Source organism: Carica papaya, chromosome 8, assembly GCF_054855325.1.
Source record: "Carica papaya isolate Zhongbai chromosome 8, ASM5485532v1, whole genome shotgun sequence".
Classification (NCBI taxonomy): domain Eukaryota; kingdom Viridiplantae; phylum Streptophyta; class Magnoliopsida; order Brassicales; family Caricaceae; genus Carica; species Carica papaya.
This window is the reverse complement of record NC_142316.1, coordinates 24,271,264-24,295,334: the sequence shown is the minus strand read 5'-3', so window position 1 is coordinate 24,295,334 and position 24,071 is coordinate 24,271,264. Positions and strand designations below refer to the sequence as shown.

The window sequence follows — 24,071 nt, the reverse complement described above, 5'->3', positions numbered from 1 at the left end:
GACTACCAACACGTGTCTTCCTTTTCTTTTGTAGGAATGATGCGAGGAAGACCTTCTGTAGAGCGAACCGAGACACCTGAGGCCCAGGATCATCCGACTATGGCTGAGTTTACCGAGTTCTTTTGAGCCATCCAGGGTCTAATCGCAGCCGTATGCTTTAAACCAAGCAAACTAATGCCAACACCCCCTGTCCCTGACTATCATTCAGCTGAGAGATCTATCTCCTATAATATAGCACAGTTTAAGAAACTCAACTCACCCCACTTTGAAGGAGGCCTCGACCCATTAGTAGCCAAAGCCTAAATCCTATAGATAGAGAAGGTTTTCTCTATTTTAGACCTAACTGAGGAATAAAAGGTTCCCCTAGCAGCCTTCATGTTAACTGGTGAAGCCGAACATTGGTAGCGACTTAAGAAAGAAGTCCTGCCTACCCTTACCACTTGGGAGGTTTTCATGGATACTTTCTTTAAAAAATTCTTCCCTGTTTATGTTTGAGAGAAGAAGGAGAAGGAATTTCGGGACCTTCACAAGGAAAATTTGACAGTTGCCCAATATGTAGCCCGATTTGTCTAAGCTGTCTTGGTTCGCCCCATTAATGGTCACCCCTGACAGTCGTAAGGGTAAGAAGTTTTTAAAGGGCCTTCGTGCCGATATTTACAATCTAGTATGTTGAGACCCAGCTCATATGTGGAGGTGCTAGAACATGCTCAGTTAGCTAAAAATCTTATCTCAGCCCGGCACCAATGCATTGTCCGAGTCTGTACCCAGCAACAACAACACAAACTCCAACAACCAAGGAAAAGACTGCCTGATGTAGTTAGTATCCATCCTGATAAACGACCCCAAGTTGTTTCTCTTTTTCCTTTGCCTCTACCTATTGGACACCCTACCCGACTTATGCAACCATGTCAGCATTGTGGATACTTGTATGATGATCAACCCTATCAGTGTTTGAACAATGCGTACTATAAGTACGGAAGCAGTTAACACTTTATGAAAGACTGTCCCCAGCAGCGGAAGGACATGGACAGACCAGTAGCCTAGAGTTGTATATTGGTCCTTGATGAACCCGGTGCCCTTAGCACTCCTACTCTTATCTAGGGTATATTTTCTATTCATGACATTTTATTCACGATTCTTTTACTTGTAAGTTAGATGTTAGGCCTAAACCTTTAAATGAAGTATTAGCAGTAGAAACTCTCTCTAGAGGTTCATTATAAGCTCATTGTGTGTATAAAAATTATAAAATAAAAGCTTCAGGAGTAGAACTATTAGTAGACCTTATACTTTTAGATTTTCAAGATTTGATGTTATCCTAAGTATGTATTGGTTAGAGAAGTATAGGGCAATCATCGACTGTGAAAGTAAGGTTGTAACATTATGTTCACCAAAAATGAAATAAAAATCTTATGAATTTTATTTTGCTATTAACCTTTAAATAAACATGAATATGGATGTCGATCCCGTTGTATATACCATTCTTACTGCTTGTAACTTTCTGGACATCTTTCTAGAGGAACTACCTCCCCTATGGGAGATAGAATTTTCTATTAATTTACTTGCCGGAACACAACCTATCTTAAAGTCTGTTTATTGCATGAGTCGCACTAAGTTCGCAAAATTCAAACACCAACTCTTTGAGCTTCTTGGGTAGAGATTTATTCGCCCTAGTTATTCCCCTTAGGGTCCCTTAGTGTTATTCATGAAGAAGAAAGACGATTTCCTCCGATTGTGTATAGACTATAGAGAACTCAACTAAGTAACAGTGAAAAGTAAATATTTTTACCTCGTATTGATGATCTCTTCGATTAGCTACAAGGTGTTACGATTTTATCGAAGATCGATCTCATATTTGGGTACCACTATTTGAGAGTTAAAGAAGAAGATATTCCAAAAACGGCTTTTGATGCCGATACAGTTAGTATGAGTTCAAGGTTATGCCTTTTGGACTGAGTAATGCCCCTACTACTTTTATGGATCTTATAAACAGGGTTTTTCGGGATGTACTGGATCAATACATTATCGTGCTCATTGATGATATTATGGTCTACTCTAAAAGTCATGAAGAATACGCAGCTCACTTGTCTCGAGTATTGGAAACCCTCCGTTGAAATCATTTATATGCTAAGTTCAGCAAATGCTTTTTTCGGTTGGATCAAGTCTCTTTCATTGGCCATGTAATTTCTGGCGAATGAGTTTTTGTGGATCCATCCATAGTTAAAACAGTGATAAATTGGAACTCAACAAATGTCGTTAAGGTACGTACTTTCCTTGGTTTTGCTGGTTATTATCGGCAATTCATTGATGGGTTCTCTAAGATTGCAACTCCGTTGACCTGTCTCACCAGGAAAGGTATACCTTTTGTTTGGGATCACGAATGTGATGAAAGTTTTGCTGAGTTAAAGTATCGTCTTACCTCTCCTCTAGTGTTGATCCTCTTTGACAATATTGGAAGATTCCAAGTTTACCATGATGCATCTCACGTGAGTTTGAGATGTGTTTTGATGCAGCATGGTTGAGTAGTTTCTTATGGATCCAGACAATTGAAGCCTCTTGAGAGTAACTACCCCACTCATGACCTGGAGTTGGCAACCTTAGTCTTTGCCTTGAAGATATGATACCATTATTTGTATGACCAAACATTTGAAATCTATACTGACCATAAAAGTTTGAAGTATATATTTTCACAGAGAGAAATGAATATGAGCTAGAGACATTGGATGGAACTCCTGAAGGATTACAATTGTAAGATCATCTACCACTCTAGTAGAGGTAGTGTAGTTGCTGATGCTCTAAGCCAGAAGAAGTCCACTTTGTTGGCCCAAACCATGGCCTCTAGTTAGAAATTGTTGATGTTATGTAGGCACTCTGCCTTAACCATTATGGCAATGGTGCGTGCCTCGCCCAGATTCGAGTTTTATCTGATCTTTTTATGAAGATTTAGAAAGATCAATCCATTGAGCCAGAAATAACCAAAAATCTGATTAAGTATACTTTTTAAGAATTTCCTAATTTTAAGCTCATAGATGATGGATTGTGCAGATTTTGGGATTATATATGGGTCCCTGCTACTATCAGGACGGATGTTCTTAAGGCTGCCCATGCCTCTTTTCTATCCACCCCAGAAATACAAAGATGTACCGGGACCTGAAGCGCCAATATTGGTGGCCTATAATGAAGAAAGACATTGTTGACCATATCTTCCGATACCTTACTTGCCAGCGAGTTAAGGCTGAACACTAGAGATCCGACAGTTTATTGTAAGAGCTCCCTATTCTAAAATGGAAGTGGGAGCATGTGACCATAGACTTTTTCACTAGTTTATCCAGAACCTGTTCTGGTCGCAATGTAATATGGGTCATTGTTGATAGTTTGACCAAGACTGCCCATTTTTTACCAATCAAAATCACATATTCCACAAGTAGATTAGCTCACCTATACATTGAGGAGATTGTTCGACTCCATAATGTTCCCTTATCCATTGTATCAGACAGAGACCTCGTTCACCTCCCATTTATGGGATAGTTTTTAAGAAGCAATTAGTTTGGGATAGCACTTCAGCACTGCTTATCATCCTCAGACCGATGGTTAGTCTAAATGTGCCATCTGGACACTCGAAGATATGTTGCGCACTTGAATCCTCGACTTTGGTGATAACTGGTATGAGTATCTTCTCCTGTGTGAATTTATTTATAATAACAGTTATATTTCCAGCATCAACATGATTTCGTATGAAGTTTTGCATGGTAGGCTTTGCCGTTCTCCCACTTGGTGGAACGAAGTTGGGAACTAGCATCATTTGGGACCAAATGACATTCAAGAGACTATTGAGAAAGTCATCATTATTCGGAAGAACGAAGTCGTCGCTCAAAGTCGCCAGAAAAGCTATGCTGACAACGGTAAAAGATTCTTAGAGTTTGTTGTTGGCAATCAAGTTTTTCTTAAGAGCTTCCCTTATAAGGGAAAAATATGGTTCGGTAAGAAGGGCAAACTGATCTCCTGTTATATGGGATCTTTTTAGATCGTAGAACAAGTCAAACCCGTTGCTTACCACCTCACTCTACACCCAGAGTTTGCGGGTCTGCATGATATTTTCTATGTCTCCATACTCAAAAGGTACCATCCTGATCCTTCTCACATCATTCCTTACCAAGAAATGCAAGTTCAAGAAGACATGACTTATGAGGAGTTCCCTGCGGAAATCCTTGATTGGATCAATAAAGTTTTACGTAACAAGAGGATCCTAATGGTGAAGGTGCAGTGGCAATACCATACTCTGGAAGAGGCAACATGAGAATTGGGAAATGCGATAGAAGATTCCTAACCTATGCATGATAAATTTAGACAACAAAATTTTCTAAAAGTAAGGAGAATGTAACACCCCGAAACTTTGCGCTTAATTTGTATTATGAAACCCTATTTATTTGGGCCCTAAGACCATTTAAACTCTTTAAAATTTCGTGCTTTAATTTTTGGATAAATTTAATATTTGAGTTTTGTATTTAGTTAGTTTAAATAATTATTAAATTTTTTTTATTGGTTAATTTATGAGAATTTATTTTTTAAAATTTATTCAAAAAGATTTTAGGGAAATATGTGATATCCCAAATGCTAGTTAAGATATGTGAGTGTCAGATATAGAAACAGAATAACGAGTGCATGATAAAAATTATATGCAGCGGAGCAAATTAATAGAAATTCTTTACAAATATATGAGTTCCAATTACATACATATAACTAAAGCCAGAAATGGCTACAAAATACAAAAGAGGACCACTTCTTTCACTATGCTATTGGACTCATCAGAATGCAGGAACGATCATGCATTTAAGTTTTGTGGATCCACAGGATCCTCATAAACTTCAATAAGTAGGTTAGCTGGCGGTTCCTCATTTTCTTCCTTATCGCGGGGAGGGGGGGTCATGGAAGAGTGAGTTTCATATGTTTAGTAAGGAAAATAGTATTTAATTAATATCGTAAGTTTAAAAGGTGAATTATTCCAACATACATACGTACCGTTTGATTACTTGTAGACCTATGTTACCTTATGAAAATAATTTATTATTAAGAAAAACATCATGTTAATATAATCAAAACAAACACACATCATACCAAAAATATAAAAAATCAAATAAATCATAAAATGCTTAGATTTTCCTATCATGCTTCGCGAATTCATTATAACTTCCATATCTGAAGGCAGATACAAATTTCTAACTACCCATATGAAATGACCAGATCAGATATAGATTACGACAATTTGCTCAGGTACATTTTTGGCTTGCCAAACCATAGTATAATCTATGACCACGGCCGTACCAACCATAGTGGTCCTATAAGATATTCTATGGTCACGATAGTACTTAACCAAAGGTGACCCCTAACAGATATTCGTGTCACCATTCTCGTTAGAGAGTACGCCGTAATCCAAAAAGAGCAGTCCTCTTACATTTTTCTAGACTAGATAGGGAAAAGGGAAACAGATATCTCGGATGGGGTTAGAGGAACAGATGCCCTTCAAAGATAAAAAGCCTAACGAGATACTTGATACATTATGCATGTCAATACAAATACATACTCGGACCATTCATGCTTCATTCCACATTTCTCTTTTTCTTTTTTTTTGTTTCTTTTATTTTTCAGGTAACCTTACCGGCTTCATATTATTTTAATTTCATGCAAATTATCAAGTGTTTATAAATCACATAGCATGCTTGAAATAAAAAACAATTCAACTTATTAAACCTACAAACACAAAAGCATACAAAACAGAAAAAATTACAAATTATCAATTTAATCTCTTTGTTTTTATCTAAAAATATCCGTTAAGAAGTTTAAAGAAATACTAAATTCCTTACTGAAATCTTGATAATTTCTTCTACATCGTTCTTTTTTTCTTCCTCCCCTTCTGTCTAGATCACTTTCTCTCTCTCACTTTCTCTCTCTCTCTCTCTCTCTTTAATTCTTGAAAGGTGGAAGAATGGAAGTGTAGGGAAAATGGGAAGGAAGGGCCCCTATTTATAAAAATTTTGAGTCGTTGGATTTACACAAAGTGGCAAAATTCGGTGAAGAGAGAGAAAAAGATGCTCGACATGAAAAACAAAGGAGGAAGGTCTCCTTCACCGGTGGCGGCAGTGTAATGCCCGAGGTGGGCGGTGACACACTACCCGAGGCATTAGTGGCCTGCCCGGGGCAATACAGGCTAGCCTGCGTGCTGGGTGTCGTATGCGTAGGCCTGTTGTGTGGACGACGCGTGCACAGTTTGCAGTACCCGTCCGCGTGTGAGGTGACGCGCGGATGGCCAGCCTACGCGCGATAAGATATTTGCAGGGTTGACCTTATGTTGCATGTGTTGATGGGACGTGTGGCTGTGCGCACGTTTTACGCATGCCAGCGCACAGTGTGCTGATGCTCGTGCGGGCAGCTTCCTTTCCCGTGAGATTTTCTTCTATTTTTTCTGTTTTTCTAAAATTCATTATTAATTAAACTAAAATAAAATAAAATAACATAATATCAACTAAAATTAAATAAAATTGAATAAAATCAAAATAAATAAAAATCGGCATAATTTACGAATTACGATAATAATTTATAAAGTAAATTAAATAAGTTCAGTACGGCCTAAAGACCTGAATAAATAGAATTTCCCAAATTAATTAAGCACAGCGATGGGTGCGGTGTTACATCCCCCCCATCTTAGAAAAATTTTGTCCCTAAATTTGTCTCAAACAGGTTCGGAAACTTCTCCCTCATCTCGCTTTCCAACTCCCGCATTGCTTCTTCCAAGGTATGATATTGCCACTGCACCTTCACTATGGGAATCATCTTGTTGCATAAGACCTTGTCAGTCCATCTAAGAATCTCCACGGGGATTTTCTCATTCATCATATCAGCTTGTATCGGCGCTTTATTATGAGGAATGATATGATACGGGTCAGGGTGGTACTTTTTGAGCATTGAGATGTAGAAAATATCATGTAAACCCATAAACTCTCTGGGTAGAGTAAGGCGGTACGCCATAGGTCCAATGTACTTAATGATCCAAAAAGGTCCCATATAACGAGGGCCTAACTTCCCTCTTTTCCTGAATCGTATCTTCCCCTTATAAGGGAAAACTTTAAGGAAAAATTGGTCTCCAATGGCAAATTTCAGGGGTCACCTACGATTATCAGCATAACTCTTCTGACGGCTCTAGGTGGTAGTCAAGTTCTCGTGGATGATCGCAACCTTCTCAATAGTCTCTTGGATGAAGTTCGGTCCCAAATGACGCTAGTTTCTGACTTCACTCCAACAAGTGGGAGAGTGACAAGGCCTACCATACAATGCTTCGTACAGAGCCATGCCAATGCTGGGATGATAATTATTATTATACGCAAATTCACATTAGGAAAGATACTCGTACTAGTTATCGCTAAATTCAAGGACGCAAGCACACAACATGTCCTCCAATGTCTGGATCGTACGTTCTAATTAACCATTTATTTATGGATGATAAGCGGTGCTGAAATACAATTCAGACCCCAGAGTTTCCTGAAAGCTTTCCCAGAAGTGGGAGGTAAATTGAGGATCTCGATCGAACACGATGGATGAGGGAACACCATGAAGTCGAATAATCTCATCAACATAAAGATGGGCTAATTTGCTGGTGGAGTCAGTGGTCCTGATGGGCAAGAAATGGGCGATCTTTGTTAGTCTATTAATGATGACCTAAATAGTGTTCCAACCAGAATAGGTGCTGGAAAATCCTGTGATAAAATCCATAGTTACACGCTCCCACTTCCATTCTAGAATCGGGAGGCCTTGTAACAAACCGTCGGGTCTCTGATGTTCTGTCTTAATTCTCTGGTAGTAAGGTATCGAGAGACGTAGTCGACTATGTTTTTCTTCATATCCAGCCACTAGTATTGATATTTCAAGCTTTGGTACGTCTTGGTGCTCTCGGCATAGATGGATAGCTTGGAAGCGTGGGCGATCTTGAGAACATCTGTCCTTACAGCGACGAGAACCTAAATTCAGTTTTTAAATCAAAACAGTCCATCATCTAAAATCCTGAAATTAGTAAATTATTTAGAAGAGAATTTACCTATATTCTTGGTGAGTTCCGAGTCTGTAGGCTGAACTTCCTAGATTTTCATGAAGAGATCCAGCAGGATTTAAATCTGAGCGAGATAAGTGCCCTTGCCATTGTAGCTAAGGTAGAGCGACTGCATAGTATCCATCAGTTTCCAACTAGAGGCCATGGTTTGGTCCAACTCCGCAGACCCATTTTGGTTTAGTGCATCGACGACTACATTTTCTCTATCAGGGTGATAGATGATCTTGCAGTTATAGTCCTTCAGGAGATCCATCTAGTGTCTCTATCTCATATTTAACTCTTTTTGCAAGAAGATGTACTTTAAACTCTTGTAGTCAGTATAAATCTTAAAAGTATGATCAAACAGGTAATGGTGTCATATTTTTAGGGCAAAGATAATGGCCACCAACTTTAGATCGTGAGTAGGGTAGTTTCACTCATGAGGTTTCAACTATCGAGACCCGTAAGCTACTACTCTACCATGCCGCCTCAACACACACCCCAAGCCAATATGAGGTGTGTCGCAATAGACCTGAAATCTTCCAATAGTGTCAGGGAGGATTAATCTAGGAGCAGAGGTAAGATGATGTTTCAATTCCACAAACCTTTCATTGAATTTATAATTTCAAACAAATGGTACGCCCTTTCGGGTGAGTCGAGTCAATGGAGCAGCAATCTTAAAAAATCTGTCAATGAATTTCCTATAGTAACCCGCAAAGCTAAGGAAACTACGTACCTTAGCCACATTGGTGGGCGGATTCAAGTTGACTACTATTTCAACCTTGGATGAATCCACAAAAACTCCTTCACTCAAAATTACATGACCAAGGAAGGAAACTCGATCCAACTAGAAGGAGTATTTTTAAAGCTTAACATACAGTTGGTTCCGATGAAGGGTCTCTAACACTTTAGTCAAGTGTACTGCATGTTTCTTTAGGATCTTGGAGTACATTAAGATGTCATCAATAAATACGATGACGTACTGATATAGTGCGTATCAGAAAACTCTGTTCATGAGGTTCATGAAGGCTATAGGGCCATTGGTTAACCCGAACGACATTACCCTTAACTTGTACAAACCATACCTACACCAGAAAGCAGTCTTTGAAATATCTTCTTCTTTGACTCTCAGCTAGTAATATCTCATCCTGAGATCAATCTTGGAGAAAATCGTAGCTCCTTATAATTGATCAAAGAGGTCGTCGATAAAGGGTACTTGCTTTTAACTGTTACTAGGTTGAGTTCTCAATAATCCACGTAGAGTATGAGGGAACCATCATTCGTTTTCACAAACAATACGGGAGTGCCCCAAGGAGAATGACTAGGGTGGATAAACTTCTGGGTAATTAGTTCAGAAAGCTGATTTTTCTAGTTTTACAAGATCAGCACGACTCATACGATAGGTGGGCTTTAAGATTGGTTGGGTTTTAGACATCAATTTAATTGGGAACTCTATTTTTTGCGGGGAGGTAGACCAGGAAGTTTGATGGGAAAGACATCCGAAAAATTACAAATAATCGATATGGAACACACAACAAGATTAGCACCCATATTCCTATTTATTCAATTGTTAGGAAAATTGATAACAATAAATTTTATTCCTTTTTCAGGGATTGCAGAGTTATAATTTTACTTTCACAATCGATTATTACTCTATACTTTTCTAACTAGTCAATTCTTAATATCACATAAAACCTTGAAAAATCTAACAATATTAGATTCACAAATACTTCTATCCCTGAAGCTGTTATCTTACAATCTTTATATATACAGTGAGCTTTTAAAAAACCCCTAGAGGGAGTTTCTACTGTTAATATTTTTGCTAAAGATTCTGGCCTAATGTCAAGCTTACAAGTAAATGCACAGAAAATAAAAGAGTGAGTAGCACCTGTATCGATTAAAGCCTTGACAGAAGTATTATGAATAGAAAGCATACCCTAGATAAGAATAGGGGTGGGGAGAGTACCGAGTTCATTTAGGTGGAACACACGACCTTGTGCTACAGGCTTGGCCATGTCCTTCAATCGTTAGGGGTAGTCTTTTATAAGATGCTGGGTACTTCCGCACCGATAGCAAGTGTGATTGATACGCCGATAGAGTAGGTTACCATGCGAGCAATCACAATGCTGATAGAGTTGGGTAGGTCAGGCAGGCTGACCCGTAGGTGGAGGTAAAGTAGGGGGAAGAATAACTCTGGTTCGTTTATCGGGGTGGCTACTTATTAGGTTAGACAATCTCCTTCTAAGCTGTTGGATACGGACTTGGGCAATGCATTAGTGCTTGGCCGAGATGAGGTTTTTAGACATTTGGGCATATTCTAGCACCTCTGCATACGAGCTGGGTCTAAGCATCGCGAGTTGATCGTAAATGTCGGTAGAAAGGCCCTTTAGAAACTTCCTAGCTTTTCGGCTTTCGTGGGTGATCATTAAAGGGGCGACCCTAGATAGTTGGATAAAATGGGTTGCATACTGGGCAATTGTTAGGTTTTTTTAGCAAAGAACCTTGAATTTCTCTTCCTTTTTTTCTCAAACATAGGTGGGAAAAAAGTTATCAAATAATGCATCCATGAAAACTTCCTAGGTGGTAGGGTAAGACTTCTTTCTTAAGTCGTCACCAGTGTTCGATTTCATCGTTGAGCATAAAAGCTGCTAGGGGAACCTTCTACTCCTCAGTCAGGTATAGGACAGAAAAAAGCTTCTTTATCTGTAGGATCTAGGCTTCGGCTACTAAGGGGTCAAGGCCACCTTCAAAATATGGTAGGTTAAGCTTCCTAAACTCCACTATGTTGTGGGAAATAGACCTTTTGGTCATTGGGTATTCTAGGGCAGGAAGTGGACAAAGGTTGACTTGATTTTTTCCTATAGCTGCAATCAATCCTTGGATGACTAAAAAAAGTTCAGCAAATTCAGCCTTGGTTGGGTGATCCGGGGCTTCAGATCACTTGGTATGCTCTACGGATGGTCTTCCTTGCGTCATTCCTACAAAAGAAAGGAAGACATGAGTTGGTGGTCTAATTTTTGAAAAGAGGACTTATTCTTCCTAGGTACTCTAAGGGTCTTTTTACCTAAAGGCTCAGTATAAGGGATTTGATCCGTGTAATTCTACTTTGATACCATCTGTGACATCCCAAATGCTAATTAAGGCATGTGGGTGTCAGATACAGAAACAAAATAATGAGTGCATGATAAAAATTATATACAACAGTACAAATTAATACAAATCCCTTATAAATACATGAGTTCAAATTATATACATATAACTGAAGGCAGAAATGGCTGCAAAATAAAAAGTCAAAATATAAAAGAGGGCCACTTTTTTCACAATGCTATTGGACTCATTAGAGTGCAGAAACAATCATGCACTCAAGGTTTGTGGATCCACGAGATCCTCACAAACTTCAATAAGTAGGTTAGCTGGCAGTTCCTCATTTTCTTCCTCATCCTGGGGGGAGGGGGGGGGGGGGACATGGAAAGAGTGAGTTTCATATGTTCAATAAGAAAAACAGTATTTAATTAACATTGTAATATTTAAAAGGTAAATTATTCTAATATACATATTTATCATTTGATTACTTGTAGACTTATGTTACCTTATGAAAATAATTTATTTATTAGGAAGAAAATCACGTTAGTATAATCAAAACAAACACACATTGTAGTAGAAATAGAAAAAATTAAATTAAATCATGAAATGCTCTTATTTTCGTGTCATACTTTGCAAAGTCATTACGACTTCCATCCCTAAAGACAGATACAGATTTTCAACTACCCATGTAGAATGACCAGATCAGATACATATAATGACAATTTTCTCATACACATTTTCAGCTTGCCAAACCATGGTATGATTTATGACCACGATCATACCAACCATAATGGTCCTATCAGATATTCTATAATAAGATAGTACTTAGCCAAAAGTAACCCTTAACAGATATTCGCGTCACCACACTCGTTAGGGGTACGTCGTCATCCACAGAGAGTGGTCCTCTTACATCTTTATAGACTAGATGGGGGAGGGGAAAACAGATATCCGTCAGAGATAAAAAGCCTAACGGACACTTGATGTATTATGCATGTCAATACAGATACATACTTAGACCATTCATGCTTCATTCCACATTTCTCTTTTTCCTTTTTGTTTGTTTTTTTTATTTTCCAGGTAACCTTATTAGTCATATTATTTTAATTATATGCAAATTATCAAGTGTCTATAAATAACATAACATGCTTGAAGTCAAGAACAATTAAATTTATTAAACCTACAAATACAAAAGCATGCAAAACAGGAAAAATTACAAATTATCAATTTAATCTCTTTTTTTGGGTCTAAAAATACTCCTTAAGATGTTTAAAGATATACTAAATTCCTTACCAAAACCTGATAGTTTCTTCTACACTATTCTTCTTTTCTTCCTCCCCTTCTCTCTCTAGATCACTTTTTATTTCTCTCTCTCTCTCTCTTTAACTCTTGAAAGGAGGAATTATTGAAATGTGGAGAAAATGGGAAGGAAGGGCCCCTATTTATTGAAATTTAGAGCCATTGCATTTGTGCCAAGTGAAAAAATCTGGTGAAGAGAGAGAAAAAGATGCTCGGCATGAAAAATGGAGGAAGAATTCCTCCACCGGCGATGGCAGCGCATCACCCGAGGCAGTAATGGCCTGCCCGACGTGCACAGGCTCTTGGCACGCTGGGTGCCATCCGTGCAGGCCCCAGGCGCACAGAGGCCTATCCGTGAAGGCCTACTACACAGACGACGTGCGCATAGTTTGTGGCACATGTTCGCACAAGAGTTGACATCACGTAACAAGATGCGCGTAGGGTTTACATCGTGCCATGTGCGCAGATGGGATGTACGGGCTGTGCACGCACAGTTCACAAGTGCTCGTGTGGGCAACTCCCTTTCCCGCAGGATTTTCTCCTGTTTTTTTTTCATTTTTCCAAAATTTGTTTTTAATTAAACTAAAATAAAATAAAAGAAACTAAAATCAACTAAAATTAAATAAAATTGAATAAAATTAAAATAAATAAAAATTAGTATAATTCACAAATTACGATAATAGTTTGCAGAGTAAATTAAATGAGTCCAATGCGGCTTTAAGGCTCGAATAAGTAGGGTTCTCCAAATTAATTAAGCACAACAATGGGAGGGGTGTTACAAAATAGAGGAGAAATGATGAAAAATCCCACGAGAAACGACCGCGGGAAAGATGCCTCCTGTGCGGGCCCTGTGCGCCGCGCTTATGCAAGCACAGGACGTGCACCTGTGTACACGTCCCAATCTACGCGCGCATCCCATCGTGCGCGGACGAGTGCACTACTCCGCACACCCTGTGAACGCAGTAGCATTATAGTAGCATTGCGCATAGTAGGCCTGTGCACATGCGACAGGTTGGGGCAACGTGCCGCTGTCGTTTGGGTGGTGTGCCTATGATTTTTGCATTGTTGTCACATCATTATCGTCACGTCCTCCATCTGTAAGTCACATTCGTTGGTCATCACATCACATTAATTCACTTTGACCTTTTCTCTCTTAATAAGATTTCACTACTTGGCACAAATCTAATGGTCCCTATTCTATAAATAGGGACCCCCTCTTCACCATTTCCTCACTACTTCCACTTTGTTCTTTCATCCACCAAAGAGCTTTAGAGAGAGAATGAGAGGAAAAATGAAAAAGGAAAGATGTAGGAAACACCAAGATTTCAGTAAAGAATTTAGTATTTACTTTCAACATACTATGGAGTAGTTTTAGATTAAATCAATGAAGTTTTAATTAAATTGTTGCATGCTTAATTTTATACACTTAAATAAAATTATTACATGTTAATGCTTGTTTATATGAACGTATATGAACCGATTTATTTGCATGATTAGCTAAATGATTAATTTACTTTTATGATAAATGTATCAACATGATATATTGAACAATGATGAAGTAGTAAGCAAGATATTATATTTTAAGCGTTAGAAAATGTATCAGTATTGGCATGCATGATTCATAAAATATTTTTGTTAGGTTTTCTATCTATGAGGAGATTCTATTTCTCCTCCATCTGGTATGAAAAGACGTGAGAGGATCATTCTTTGTGGATGATGGCGTACCCTTTAATGAGAGTGGTGATGCAATATGATTGTAAGGGTCACTTTTGGCAAAGTATGGCTGTGACCATAGTTTACATGTAGGACCATTGCGGTTGGCACGACCATGATCATAGATTGTGTCATGGTTTGGCAAGCTGCAAAATCTGATATAATATTAAATGAATTAGTCCACATGGGTAGTCAGAAATTCATATTGCCCTCAGTAGATGGAGGTCAAAACGACTTTCCATGAAGAATAAAATAAAATAAAGATCATGTCATGATCTTTATTTTATTAATGTCATGATTTCTTAATTTCCTCTATTTTCAGCATGATTGATTTGATTGACATGATAGATTTGATAATTTTTTTTAATAAAATAAATTATTTTCATAATTAATAAAGAACCCTTGACATGACTCCTGATGGTAAGTAATGATGGTACTTTATTTTAGTTTTTTAATTACCTTTGAAATCTTAGTGATGTTATTTAAATACTATTTTTCTTATTGAGTATATAGAACTCACCCCTTTTCGTGTCCCCTCCAGATGAGGAAGATAGTGAGGAACTGATCATTGATTTACCTTGTGACATTCCAAATGCAAATTAAGGCATAAGGATGCCAGATAGAGAAATGAATTACGAGTACATGATAAATAATTATATGGAGCGAATCAAATTATTACAAATACCTTACCAAAAAATATGAGTTCTAATTACACATATGTAACTGAGGCCAGAAGTGACAACAAAATACAAAATATCAAAATAAAAAAAAGACCACTTCTTTCACTATGTGAATGGACTCATCAGAGTGCGGGACGAGTCATGCACTCAAGGTTTGTGGACTTCAAGGGGTAGGTTAGTGATCGGTTCCTCACTATCTTCTTCATCTAGGGGGCATGAAAATGGGTGAGTTCTATATACTCAGTATGAAAAATAATATTTAAAAAATATCATAAAATTTTAAAAGTGAATAATTATGTCATCAATGTTTACCATTAGGGAGTCCTTTCTTACTTTATGAAAATAATTCATTTATTAAAGAAAACATCAGATCCATCATGTAATAGTCACAACAATCAAATCAATCATGCTGATAATAGAGAAAATAAAATAAATCATGAAATGCTCAGATTTTTGTATTATGCTTCGCGAAGTTATTTCGACTTCCATCTATTAAGGGCAGATACAAATTTCTGACTATCCATCTGGAATAACCAGTTAGATATATATTGGCAATTTGCTTATGGCACATTTTCGACTTGCTAAACCATGATACGATTTATGACCACAACAGTGGCAACCATAGTCGTCCTATCAGATAGCCTATAGCCACGACAGTACTTAGCCAAAGATGACCCCTAATAGATTATTCGCGTCACCACTCTCGTCAAAGGGTACGTCGTCCTCCACAAGGAGCGATCCTTTCATGTCTTTTCAGACTAAATGGAGGAGGGGGAAACAGAAATTCATTAGAGATAAAAAGCCTAATGAGACACTTAATGCATTATGTATGTCAATACAAATACATATTTTTGATACCATTTCATGCTTAATCTCTTTTTCGTATTTCAAAAATTTATCACAAGAATCATTTAAATCACATGCAAATCATCATGTACCTATATGATCTTCTAACGTGCTTTATCAAGTAAAATTTACTTCATTTGGACAATTAAACATAATAATGAAAATCATAAATTTCAAGCTTTATAATTTTGACTCTAGAAATGCTCCTTAAGATGTTTAAAATAAATACTAAATTTTTTATCGAAATCATGAAGTTTTCCTACACCTTTTTTCTTCTTCTCATCTCCTTATCTCTCTAGATCACTCCCTCTCTCTCTAAGCTCTTGGAGGATGGATGAATGAAATAGAAGTCATGAGAAAAATTGAAGAGAAGGGTCCCTATTTATAGAAAATAGGGATCGTTAGATTTGCACCAAGTGGAAAGATCTAGTGAGGAGAGAGAAAGTTGAGTTGAAAAAGAGTGATGTGACGCGACGTGATGGCAAGACAAAAAACAGAGGAAGAACCTCCTAATCGGCAGTGGCACACTACCCAAGATGGCAGCAGCACATCACCCAAGGTAGTGCACGACACCCAAAAGGCAGCAGCATACTGCCTGAGGCGCACCTTCCCAAATCAACTGCGAGCTGCAGGCCTTGCCTGTAGGTGCGTCGGCCTATCCTACCGCGTGCAGGGCCTACAGCGCGCAAGGCACTGCGCGCAGGCCTACTACGCGGATGGAACGGGCACATGGCACATGACGTTGTGCCAATCTGCCCGTGATGGGATGTGCGCACAGATCGACCTCGTGCACACAGTGCGCACATTCTGTGCTGGCAGTGCACACGCAGCAGTGTGCGATGCACTTGCAATTGGATTTTTCTCGCGAGCGTTTTCCTACAGGATTCCACCCTTTTGTTTGTCTTTTTTTCCTGATAATTTATTTTTGTGAAAAAATAAAAAAATAAAAAAGAAAAAAAAAATAAAAATTAAAAATACGAATTAAATTTGTGAAATATGATATAAAATTACGAGATAATTTAAAGAGTTCAAGTGGCCTTAGGCCTCGAATAAATAGGAGTTTTTAAATAAAAATTAAGTGTGAAGATTAGGGGGGTGTTACATGCCCATTGGAGCCTTTGAGGATCCTGTGGATCCGTGAACCATTACGAGTGCATAGTTGTCCCGCACTCTGATGAGTCCACCTTTTGTAGAGGCTTGTAATTAATTTTATTTATGCCTTAGTGTTATATAGAACTCTATTGTTATTTTGTAGGAGATTGTAATTATTTATTCTGCTACATACATTTATCTTTATGCACTCGTGATATGTTTCTGTATCTAGCACCCTTATGCTTTAATTAGCATTTGGGATGTGACAGGTCTATCAATAACAAACCAAATTCTTCCAATGTATAAAATAAAAATTTTGATGGATTTTGCTACTCTAATTTCTCCCCCATGATTTATCTATTCCAAGTAAATATCTACTCGATTTCGATTTATACATACGACAAATCAACTAAATACATCATCTTTTTCTATGACTTCTTTTTTTTTTCAATTCATTTTTTATGTCTTCTATCAAATATTCAACATATTAATCATATTATTTTTATTTGGATGATTAACACTTGAGATCACTCTTATTTAGAATTTATTTCAAATAGAATTATTTATGATATAAGTGTTAATCATCAATATATTACTAATTTGGTTTTTGCTGAATGGAGAATGGATACTTCATTTATTGGTCCAACCAAGTGAACAATAAATCATTCTAATTGATAATATTAATCTGAATACCATGCCCCCTAAAAAAAGGGATCTAATTCCACTTCATTGTACTTCATGCTACAAATTATTAAATTGAGTATAGTATAAAAGATCCTTTACAAGAACATATTCCTCTGGGAAGATGATTGGGGCACGAGCATAAAGGTCTTTATGACACAATCAATAATTCGATTCATTTTCAATTAGGACTTGCTATAGTCTCCTTAGAGTTATTACTTCATTAGTGGCTCAACACATGAATTCTTTACCTACTTATGTGTTCATAGCACAAGACATTACTACTCAAGCTGCATTATATACCCATCACCATACATCACAGGATTCATCATGATAGGGGTTTTTGCTCATTGAGTTATATTTTTTATTAGATATTACAATCTGAAACAAAATGAAGGTAATATATTGGCAAGAATATTAGATCATAAGGAAACTATATGAGGGTTTACAAGAAGATAAAAAATACGAGACTTTATCAAGAATTATGTAAAAAAATGAGAATATCCTCGGGTGTCGAGGGAATCACATGTATTAAAATTCAAAAAAGAATCAATATGATCCAGGTCATAATATATATGGGATTTCCAAAATTATTAATTGAGGATAAGCCGTAAAGAATTAAAGAATTACAGCTGAATTTACAAAAAGAATTTAATTGTGTGAACTGAAACTTACAATTGCTATTATAAGAATTGCAAATCCTTATGGGCACCCAAATATTCATGCAAAATTTATAGCTGGATAATTAAAGAATAGAGTTTCATTTCGCAAAATAATGAAAAAGCTATTGAATTAACCGAGTAGGCGAATACAAAAACAATTCAAGTACAAATTACAGGGCATATCGACGGAAAATAAATTGTACATGTTGAATGGATTAGAGAAGAGTAGGGTTCCTCTACAAACCATTGAGGTTTAAATTAATTATTGTTGTTATAGAGTTTGAACTATCTAAAATAGTATGAATCGCTTAAATAAGAATTCTTGAACAATGAACAACCAGAGCTATTGCTCACTACATTAAAAAATTTTCATTAATGAAAGATGTAATTCCATTGGAATATGAAAAATAAATGTTAGACAAAATGGTTGTTGCTATCACAATAGCATTCCATACTTGTTGATGTGGGGTGGAGTGTATTTACTCCACAGATCGAAAACACCTCGATCATGAACCCATTATATTAAGCAATTCAAAACTTAATTACCTAAAATAAACCCATCATATTGGAGTCACAGTGAACTAAGTGAAAGCTTATCCAAATAACTGAGAAATAAAAAGGAAAGAGACGGATGCCACAACTCACTCGATAAGTCAATCCTGATTTCCTACTCAACGAAGTAGTATGAAGTTCCTAACTTGAAGATGATAGAAGAACTTAAAAAAATTAGCAGCGTAAATTTAAAGCAAAAGCTTTTATTGACATTCAAATTTGCTTATGTATTATAGTCTAAAGTGAGACCATTATATGGGCTTTCACTAGATTAATTCTCCTAGAATACAAATACTTAAATTTAATTCAAATTCTAACTAGATACTAATTTATCATAACCCTAGGATTAAAATGCAATTAAAATAATTAATAAATAATAATTCTATCTAATCCTAAGATTAAAATAATATATATTTAATCTTAAGGATAAGATATAAAGTTAAATACATTAAAAATAATATTAAAACAATTTAATAGATAAATACCTTTTTTTCTATATGCTGGATTTTGAGGTAGAGTTGTTGCAGAGTCCTTGTAGAAATTATCCCATAAAAATCACATGTCAAAGAAGAAAAGAGTCCATGCTGAAAATCACCAACCCGCCACATGCTTGAACCTGTGCGGGAAGGGATCCCTGCACGCCTCACCCCTACGGGTGAAGTTCCCGCGACTGGGGTTGGTCACACGTGTAGAAAGGCCTGTGTGTGGGCCTCTTACTCATGGGGCGTGTGCCACGCAAAGTTTCACATGCTTGCCTCACGCGTATGCGCTGCATGCATGCTGTTTTGTGTGTGTAGGTAGCTTGTCTTGCATGTGTAGGTAGCTTGTCTTGCATACGCATTTGTGTGTGCCTTTTTCAGACACAGGCTGGGCCTCTCGCGCATCTGCATGTCTAGCCAGCATGTAAGGCCTCCTGCCTACAGGCTGTCTTTAGGTCGAGGCCCATTGTGGCTAAGAGCCTGGGGCTTGGGCTTTCGTCTTCAGCTTCTCGAATTACTCCAAAGGTCCATTCTTCTTTTCTTGCTTCTTTGGTCGGTTAGAATGGAGACCCATTGAGCTGGGTTAGCTTAAGGCCTTTAATGAGCCATCTCACTTAGTCCAAGCTTTTACAGACCGAATCATCATGCCTAGATGGGTCTGGCTTCACCTCATGGATTTGGGCTTGTTTTTTAGGTTGTGGCTTCTTTAAGATTTTGGACCGCACGCATTTACTATGCAAGTCGCCATGTGAAGTTGCGTGTGACATGCCGGGTAAATGCGCACGAGCTTGTCTTCACTTTCTAGGTTGATTTCAAGCCTTCTCAATATCACATGATCCTCTCCTTCTTCAAAAGAATTCATCCTCGACTTTGCTTTGTTGTCCTTCATCGAACCTGATGATGGGTGTTGAATCTACCCAAAATAAATTTATATTAAAATAGTAAATAATATTATAATAATGGTGTGTGAAATCTCGTTACCTGGTGGGTAAAGGAGTCTGATAATAAAACAGATGTGCAAAATAAATTATGCAGCGGAAGAAAATCATCCCTTATAAAATATTTGATTTTTAAATACACCTGAAGCCAAGAAGATGGTTGATAAAAATATGCACAACATTTTTCAAGTCACTTCTTTGATTATAAAAGGAATAGTTCATCAGAGTACAATTATTCAAATGCACTTAAAATCCTATACAGATCCATGAATGGATCCAAACAAGCTTCAAGGGGCACTTTGGGAAGTGATTCCACACTATTATCATCATCTGGAGGGAAATAGATTGGGGTAAATTTTATAAAACTTAGTAAGAAAAATAGTATTCAAATTACACTACTAAAGTTTCAAAGGTCATGTATTTTCGAAACACGTCATTATCTTAGAAACTAGTGACTTACCTCTGGACTTGTTGTAGAACATATTCATTTAAAATATTAAGAAAATGTTTATCTTTTTAAATTAAATTAGAAACATCCAATTTCTAGTCTTAATTATAAGAAGTAAAGACGGATTAGTGCAACATAAAGAATTAATAATACAATGGAACAATGAGTAATTTAACAGAAACTATTTGAATGAACTAAACATGGCATGATATGCCGGAATAGTGAGTAACATAATGAAAGCCAGTTGAAGAAATTAAAAAGCATGAAAATGTCATGATGAAATAGTGGGAAACATATTCAATTCAAGGAAAATATTAAAGCAGGAGAAATCAATCAATAGTTCTAGCTATACCATCAAATAGTTTAATTCATTTACAACTTTTACAGATCTTCTTGCGAAACCATTTTAATGCATATCAACAGATGGCAGAAGGGATCCCCGACTACCACTATGAATAAAAAATAGTTCATTTTGATGTACAGTATAATAGTTAAAAACTAATAACCATGGCTGTACGTTTACACTGTGGCCTTTATAATAACGATTGAAGACTAATGACCACAGCCGTGCTTCATCACTATGGCCCCTATAGTAACAGTTGAAGACTAATGACCACAATCGTACTTTACCACTGTGGTCCCTACAATCAATCACAATTCTGCTCTTGTTAGAGGGAACACCGGTACCATTCACAGGGAGTGGTTCAATAATAGTCAGTAGCAATCAATTTGGTAACCCCTCAGTAATAATGGGTAAACAGATTTTCAATATTTCCACTTTCTTTGTCAGTTCAAATCATCATTTATTTTTATTGTCCAGACTCGATGGTGGTCCACAATCAAATTCTATCATGATAAAGGCCCATATACTCGGATTAAACCATTGGGTTACCCTTCAGGTTAAGACCCAAACGAGTAACCTTCTCAACCATCACTCCTGACGCAAGGTTGAGGGTTCAACTCGCACACATGGCATATGATATAAAATAATTTCAATATGCAAATCATGTCTATACACTATACAAAAAATAAGCACTTCAAAATCATGCGACTTATGAAACACATTTAGAAGAGTACATCGTACCAATATCCCTTAAAAAAATCCAAGCTTTTAGTTTTTCGCAACAAGGTTGTTTATGTATTTTCGAAGGAGATGAAAAGGTCATTTAGCAACCGTAGGTTTTAGAAGAGATATCTAAAAGTTTAAGGAAAAAAGAGTCTAAGAATGAGTCCTTAGAAATTTTTAGTGAATAAATGAAATTGAGAAAGGAGGCTTACTATGTGGATAGGAAAATCTTCTTGGTCTCGTTTAGCTTCATCTCTCTCTCTACTTTCTCTCTCTATTATTCCTTTAAGTGAAAAGGGAGGAGGGAAAATGAAAAATTGGAGAGGAGAGGTGGAAAAGTGACTTAAATAGGCCAAAATGGGGCCTTGCATGTATGCCATGTTGTGGCCAGCATGCATGCCATGTAGTGGCCAGTGGTCGGGGATGTGACACAATAGGAGCGACAGGTGATGATGTGACATTCAACACAACGTGCGGTAGATGGCATGTAGGTTGCAATGGTAATACGACGCACGTGAGCGTGTGCAAGTATGTAAAGGTGCATGCAAGGTGATTGTACGAGCGGCACGCGCGTGATGGGATGGCTAAAGTGACGTATGCATAGTGCGTATGTGTGCACAGATGGGACAGGCACTGTAACACCCCGAAAATCCCTTGCATTTAACAAGTATTGAACTCTAGTATTTTGGGTCTTTGGCTATTTAAATTTGTGAGTAATTTAAATTACTAATAATTTTCTTTACGATGACCTAAATGATTTTTATGCATTTTATTAAAATTCCCAAAATTATTTCTGAACTAACAATATTTTCAAGAGAAAAATGACAAAAAATCAATGGTGTGGGAAGCGGCCCGCGTGCAAGCCCGTAATCAGCCTGCATGAGCGAGTTGCGCGCAACAGCCTGCATGGTATGTGCATAGTGCACAACATGACTATGTCTGCACGTGTGGCAGACAGCCTCTGTGCGTATAGTGTGCGGTATCGCCACCTACACAGCGCACAGAGCGCTGGCAGGAAGCAGTCGATGGGTGACTGTGTCCCATCGGCCATGCTTGGCATTATTTAGCCATGTCAAGTGGGCCCCACTTCCCACACCTTTGCTCCACTTCTCTAATCTCCACCAAGTGGGGCAGATCTGACCCTCCGTGCTACTTTATAATGCCCTCCTCCCCTCTTCATTTCCTCACCATTTTTGTCTTCAATTTATCAAGATTAGAGAGAGAAAGGAATAAGAAAGAAAGAGGAGAATAAGAGTTTCACAAGCTTGTCAAGGAATTTATGGAAGCCCTTTCCCTCATTTCCAAAGGGGTAAGACGACTCAGTTATGGTAAGGGATTCTTTAGTATTTTTATCTACACTTCTAAGTGCTCTTTTTAGTTAATTAATTTAATGGAATCAGATATTCATTGAAATGAGTTTTGTTGTTTGTTTGGTGACTTGATTTGATAGTTTGTCATGATGAAATTATTTCGGGATATGTGTGAATTTTACTCTTTATCTTGCCAGTGGTAATGACAAAGACCCATTGGTATTTGGGATGTCACAGGCACGTTGTGCACGTGCGCGATGAAATGCACGGGTGTACGCGCAGTGCGTGGGCACACGATAGCATAAGTGTGCGGCGTGCGAGCATGCACACGACACACTGGGGCGCGACTCATGAGTATTCTAGCCCGCAGGTTTTTTCCCCTCCAAATTTTCTATTTTGTTTTTATTTTCTTTAAAATTTCCTTTTTCTCTCATTTTTTTCATAAATTATCAATTAAATTTTTGCATAAAACTATTCTGAGTGTCAAAATAAAAATATGATAAAATATTGTTAAATACCAAAATTTAGGAAAATTTGTAAGATAAAATCGAGCAATATTACATCAATAATATTTAATGGTTCCAGTGTTTCACATCTTCCCTTAAAAAAATTTGATCCTCCATATTTGTAATAAAATTTTAAAATAATTCGGGATGCTTATGCTGTATTTCTTCTTCGAGTTCCCACGTGGCCTCGTCAAGAGTGTGATATCACCATAACACCTTGACCTTCAAAATCCTTCTGTTTCTTTGAACTTTCTGCTCTCGATCAAGGATCTTGATAGGATACTCTGCATAGGTCATCCCCAAATTGACTGGGAGTCGCTGGTCTGGAATGATTTGAGAAGGCTCGCGATGGTACTTCCTTAGTATGGAGACATGAAAGACATCATGTAAACCCATGAATCTAGGTGGTAAAGTAACACGTAAGCCATGGGGCCAACACATTCTAATATTTCAAAAGGTCCCACAAAATGTGGACTTAGTTTTTCTCTCTTTCCATACCCCATTTTCCCCTTATATGAAAATACCTTGAGGAAAACATGATCACCTATAACAAATTCTAAGTCATTCCTTCGATTTTCTTTGTAGCCTTCTGTCAACTCTAGGTGGTGATGAGATTCTTGCAAATTGTGGCAACGTTGCCTATG

At 37.4% G+C, this 24,071-nt stretch overlaps 2 protein-coding genes and 1 long non-coding RNA gene across 3 annotated transcripts in view; all 3 read right to left on the bottom strand.

Annotated features, from left to right (window-relative positions):
• Nucleotides 1-6,696: 6,696 nt before the first annotated feature.
• Nucleotides 6,697-7,020, bottom strand: LOC148252740 (uncharacterized). The gene has a single exon (XM_088210357.1). The coding sequence runs from the start codon at nucleotides 7,018-7,020 to the stop codon at nucleotides 6,697-6,699; it is 324 nt and encodes a 107-aa protein (XP_088066483.1).
• Nucleotides 7,021-7,707: 687 nt separating this feature from the next.
• On the bottom strand, nucleotides 7,708-8,348 carry LOC148252739 (uncharacterized). Its single transcript, XM_088210356.1, has 2 exons — nucleotides 8,177-8,348; nucleotides 7,708-8,006 (listed from the first exon to the last, which is right to left on the bottom strand). Exons 1-2 carry the CDS (start codon nucleotides 8,346-8,348, stop codon nucleotides 7,708-7,710), a joined length of 471 nt encoding a protein of 156 aa, XP_088066482.1.
• Nucleotides 8,349-11,345: 2,997 nt separating this feature from the next.
• The window catches only part of LOC110820898 (uncharacterized), an 80,655-nt gene continuing 67,929 nt past the window's right edge, over nucleotides 11,346-24,071 (bottom strand). The window contains exon 3 of the long non-coding RNA XR_015813785.1: nucleotides 11,346-11,515. This is a non-coding gene — a long non-coding RNA (uncharacterized LOC110820898). The remainder of the gene's footprint in view (nucleotides 11,516-24,071) is intronic.